The sequence below is a fragment of the Madurella fahalii genome (genome assembly GCF_045866475.1).
Source record: "Madurella fahalii IFM 68171 DNA, scaffold_6, whole genome shotgun sequence".
Taxonomy (NCBI): domain Eukaryota; kingdom Fungi; phylum Ascomycota; class Sordariomycetes; order Sordariales; genus Madurella; species Madurella fahalii.
In genome coordinates, this window is record NW_027263976.1 from 2,158,841 (window position 1) to 2,164,414 (window position 5,574).

At 55.8% G+C, this 5,574-nt stretch overlaps 1 protein-coding gene across 1 annotated transcript; it reads right to left on the bottom strand.

Moving 5' to 3' along the window:
* Window positions 1–3,732: 3,732 nt before the first annotated feature.
* GTR2 (GTP-binding protein gtr2) lies at window positions 3,733–5,120 on the bottom strand (the record flags this gene model as incomplete). The annotated part of the gene is made up of 3 exons (XM_071066094.1): window positions 3,733–4,672; window positions 4,735–4,836; window positions 4,897–5,120. The coding sequence occupies 3 exons, from the start codon at window positions 5,118–5,120 to the stop codon at window positions 3,733–3,735; spliced, it is 1,266 nt and encodes a 421-aa protein (XP_070922195.1).
* Between the last annotated feature and the right edge of the window lie 454 nt (window positions 5,121–5,574).

Sequence of the window (5,574 nt, forward strand, 5' to 3'; positions counted from 1 at the left end):
ATTCCGGGAGGTAAATTGAGCTGCGCTCTTGTTTCCTTGTGTGTCTAGAAGGATGAGTTGTGTCCGCTGGGGCTGATTGGCATGGGATGCTGGACTGGAACTGGGGATCAGAAGGGGGGAGGGGGGGAGGAAGGATGGAAGGATGGAAGGAAGGAAGGATTTCCGCCCTGGATGGCGGCTGGAAACTACAACACACAAAACACACAGGCAGGTGTTTTTTCGTTAGTTTGTCGAGTATAGTCTTTGGTACAGTAGCGCTTTTCCCTCTACTCTTGGAACACACACACACACAACACACTAGTAATTAATGCAAGAAAGAAAAAAAAAATTTAACGAGCGCAGTGCTGTGTCGCATGTGATGAGCATTGTTTTGCGATGTTGCAATGGCGATTTAGCCGCTAGGCAAGCAAGGTAAAAAGCACATTCCATTTCCTTTTGGTGTTGAGAACTTTCTATGTAACGTTTCTTGGGTGCAACCCTGCCCTGCTTACAAGGTGATGGATGATGGAGAGGGTCTACGACGCTCGACGGAGTGCTGGGGCTGGGGTGCCCTTCTGGGGACGTCTGTAAAACAACAGATTTGCAAAACCGTTGCATCACTTTCACATGCAAATCCTTGCGAGGTCGGTTACACTGGGGAGTCAGGGAGTGGTAAATGAAAGGGAGGGTGCAAAGAGAAAGGGGGGGGGGGGGTGTGGGGGGTGCAATAGGTTATGAGCAAGGCTGCACACGTTGAGCACGGTGCCGCTCCTCGGATGCTGGTGTTTTCTCTGCGGCACGGCAGGTCAAAGTAACCCTCAGTTCAGGCATTCTAGGGGTGCTCTTCCGATCCCAGTCCAGGGCGTCGGGACGGGAAGGGCGCGGCCGAGCGGCCGGGCATGCTGGGGTGGGTAGGGGCTGATGGTGGACGGATTCTTTTCCACCCTGTGTTTGTTCTTTGTTTTTTGGGGGGTGGGGGGGTGTTTAGACAGCGGCTGGATCCAGAACGCTGCCTGTTTGAACTCGGAATTGCCCGAGGCGTTTCTTGTATTACCTTGAACGTGGAAGACACTCCGGGGAAAAGGCCTTGGACACCGACGCCCGGCTGCGGCTGCTCTTCCCTGAGCCTCGCGCCCGCAGGCTGGTGGGAGAGAAGGTTTCGGGCATTGGCTGGATTACGGCTGTGCGGGAAGATGACAGTTGCCGGAGGCTGGGGTGCTGTTGTAGAACCTGCGGCTGTTGCCGGGTGAAGCGTTGGGCAAGGCAGACAAAGGACCCTAACCCTGATCCACATCTTACTGCAGCATTCATCAACGGAACTTTCCAACAACCACCGGTTTCTGGAAACAATCCATCCCCTCCCCCCCTTCAATCTACGGTGGGCAACCAAAACCACTTAAAGCCAGACGCCCCGCCACACATCCCATACCATATGCACGTCATGTGCTTCCCCCCCCCACAATCTCCTTCGGAGGCCTGGCGGAGAGGACACGCGCCTGGCGGGACCGGGGAGCGACCAGCCCGCAGCGGTCGACCATCATCAACTTGTAAATCTGCAGTTGGGCGGCGCCCACAGCTCCCCGGAAAAGGAGGCGTGGCGAAAATTTCTTGCGGGGCGCTGTCGGACGGGCCACCATGCCGCTGCGAGGCACCGGGTGCAGGAAGCCCGGAGAGTGGACTGGTTTGGGAGTCAAGTTGCGCGCTACGTTCGCTGCGCCGTGCCGGGGCATAGGGCCGATCGGTAATTGCCCGCAGTGCCGGCGATGGATGGGATGGGTTCTGGTACGAGGTTGTCATCAATAGCCTGCCGAACCCCTGCCAACACCCCTTCATCTGGTTACCCCGTCCTTTTTGTCACATATATGCACGTTGGCTTTCCCGAAGAGTTTCGTAGGGAGGGCGCAGGGAGCGGGCACCTCCGTTGCGTACCGACCAACACACACAAATAGTAGTACAATGGCGATCGTTTGCGGTTCCCTCTTGCTGCAGGGATAAAGGAAGGGCGGGCTGGCGCTTTTTCTCAGCCCTGTGAACCACAACCGCAACGCCGCTCGCCTACATCATATCCCCCCCGCTGTCCCCCTTAAAATGGCGTTCCGCGTCCTCGGTCTAGCCAGTGTGGCAGCCTCGCACAATCGTGTCGCCAGCAAGGGGATAATCTCCGATGCTGTGGTTCGGCGTAGGGAGCATGGGTGAGAATGTCGACACTGGGCCCAGCTATTTCCGGCATCGGCTCACCCATTACTACTCTCGACATTTTAGCAGCTGCCCAGCGAAGTTGATCCACCCCGGTCCTTATTCGGGTTATTCCGATACGGCTATGCAGTCCGCGACCGGAGAGATACAACCCATCTATCCTTGCACTAAGCTAAGTGCATCCGATCGCACTATGAAAAAATATAAGAGCGAGGCGGCAATCAAAGTCCGCGTACTCCCGCTCTGAACTTCCGCCACCCTGTCTACACACGCTCCGTCTTACGATGCAGCCGCTGCGTGATCCCAAGCCTCCCCGTTATCTGTTGGAAGCAACAAGGGAGCTTGTTAGCAGTTTAGTAATTAGTAAACCGAAAGTCTGTGCTTGAGGTCTACTGTACAATAGTATAAGCAAAGGAAAGAAGCCACTCCAGAGAGAGCAAAGAATGCGCTTTTGCACACGGGGGGAGGCACCGAGGCGCAGTCATAAAGCTCACCCATTCTGCTAGATACCTAGAGCGTACCTAATCTCGAAGTGATGCTGAACCCAGCGAGATACGCGATACAGTTCGGCGACAAAAGAACGGATAGTATACCACGCGCTAGAACAGTTTGGCGGTCAGAAAGGGCGCAACCGTAAAGCGTTTCCCTTCCGCGCCCGTGGTTATATCCGCTGATACCCTCTCGGCGATATATCCCACCAATACACAGAAAGCTCTTTTTATCCTGACGTAAAAAGAAGACAGGCGCGGGAAAACAAGAAGGGCGAAAGGCCCGAACCGCCGACATGGAACCACGTAACAGGAGGACGGGGGGCTGTTTATCTCTCGTTGCTTGGACCTTTACTACCCAGTTGGCTGGCATTAGTGAAACGATGGAACCTAGCTGGGGGTAGCACTACATGTAGCCCACCGGAATATGTAATGTTGCTATGTTAGTACCGGGTCGGGCAGCACGGTGGGCCCCAATCCAGCGTGGTATCACTGTGACAGTAGCGCCGGGCGTCAAATGTCAGGGGATGGTAATACGGTGACAGAGAACCAACTTTCCGCCCGCCGGCTGGGTAGTCCACAATCCGGTTTTGAGAACAGAGCTTTCAATCGGTACGCAGCAGGAGAAGGCCGAACGGAAATAATATCCTCGGTCCATGGTGATACTATCTGAATGCCTGTTGACACCCCTACCAGCAACAAACAAAGATGCGAATAACAACTACTGCATGGCGATTCCAAACCCCAAAGATATACCGCAATACTCAGGTCATCAGGGTTACACGCAACAGGTTATCAAGGACGGATTGATTACCCGCTGCCCAGACTGAACGTTTGACCGGTCTACTTCATGGCAGCCACAACACGACAGAATACCACCATATACTATCTAGTATCTACGTACCATCACGCAGCCGCCCTTATAGCTACCCTGGAGGGACAGTACTTCTACTTCCAACTTTTGTAATCTTTGGTTAGTCATACCTTTCCGAACCCATCCCTTACTATCTACCTCCCCAATCAAGCAGAGACAACACCCCCCCCCCCCTCCTCCTCCTCCCCACAAAGCTTACCCCCGGACCAACCCCGGACTCACCACCCCACCGTCACCCACAGCGGCAGATGTCCCCAGCCGCCCGCCCACCACCTCCTTGGGCTTCGTAATCTCAAAGAACTCCGTAAGCCCCTTGACCACGACGTCCACATTCATATTGATCTGCGGCATCTTCTCATAGCTGCCCTCCTTCATGATGGCTACGAGCGCCAGGAACCGATCCACCTCGCGCAGCATGATGGGGCGGCGGGCGTCGGCCAGGACCATGCCGCTCTCGGCCCACTCGCACGCCACCTGGTCCTCGAGCGGCTGCGCCCACGGCTCCCCCTCCAGCCTGTCCCGCCACTGCTGCGTCCGCGGCCAGCTGCCGTACACCTCGGTAAAGTCGATGATCACGTCGACGTAGTCGGAGCAGATCTCGTAGCTCGCCATGTCCTCCGGGGTGCTGTCGGTAGCAATATAGATCTTGGTGTTGACGTCGAACAGGTAGGCCTTCTCGAAGCGGCACGTGCGGCACAAGTTGGTGAGCATGGCCTCAAGCTGGCCGAGCCGCGGGATCAGCTTCTGGATGACTTTACTAAAGGCCTCGAAGATGCTGTGGTTGTAAATGCTGGTCAGGTGGAAGTTGACGGGCGCGTTCTCGATGCCCTGGTCCGAGAGCTCGTCTTGGATGCGTATAGTCACATCCCGCTGTATGTCTAGCCTGTAGTCGTCGCTCAGCCCGTCGACCTTGTGGATGAAGACTTCGATGTTGATGTGCGGGTAGCTGCGTTGGAGGTGGAGGATGGTCGAGTTGAGGCGGCAGACGGCTTCCAAGTAGTCGTCCTGCGCGTCGATGACCCATATGAGGGCGCCAATCTCGCCAAATATAGCGTCCATGTCGAAGGTAAAGTTTGGGTTATCAAAGATGTCGATCTGTCCCGGAAAGTCCCAGACCTGGAACTCCATGAAGGAGCTGAGCGCGCGTCAGTAGATAGCACGACGCAACCCCCTTCCCTCAGCCACGTCGAGACATACTTGAGACTGTCCTTTTGGATTCGTGCTGTCGACTCGAGAAACAGCGTCTCGCTTGGGGGAAGTTTGTGGAATACCACACTAGATATGGACGACTTCCCGCTCCTGCCATGTCTGTAAGCCAACATACTCGCAGGGTACGAGGATCGCCAGAGACTGTCTCACCTCCTCTGGCCCATCAGCAGGAGCCTCGGCTTCCCCTTGGTTTGGGGCGCCATCGGGTCGGGCACCTTGGCGCCATCCTTCTTTTGAAGGCGTTGTCGGTTCTGCTCGTAGACACGGTGAAGATTTAGCGCTGCTGGACTGATATATCTAATCGGGCGAGGACGTGAAGACACGCTGGGTGTATCAGCAGTGGTGTCGCCGTCCTCGGTTGAAGCAGAAGCCATGATGAGATAACGTGCTGTAAAGAGCGCTCCTCGGCCAAACTTAGTAACAACACGCCCCAGGTGTCAGCTTCAGCTTTCTGACCGCTTTGGCGGACTTGGGCTGGAAGCGGCGAGCCTTGGGTGACGCGGCCCTTCGTTTGCAGCCTCGGAATGATTCGTGGGCATTGGTCGCCTGGATAGAAGGCAAATTGCGCAAGAGAAAAGGTTGGAGGGAGGAGCTCGCAGTGTAAACGGCGCTCGTCGAGGAGAAGCGTGAACGCTTGATCACGCCCGCCACCAGGAGGGCCGGCCAACTTCAGCGGTTGCCATGTCCGTGATCCTCCTCCGGCAGTTCCCTGTTTTATCTCCCTCGACTAATCGCAAAGGCAAAAATGAAACCGGGAGCTGTCGGGAACGGGAGTTGCGGTAAAGAGAAGCACATGTAATAAAAAACAGGAACCGGCACGGCGAGACT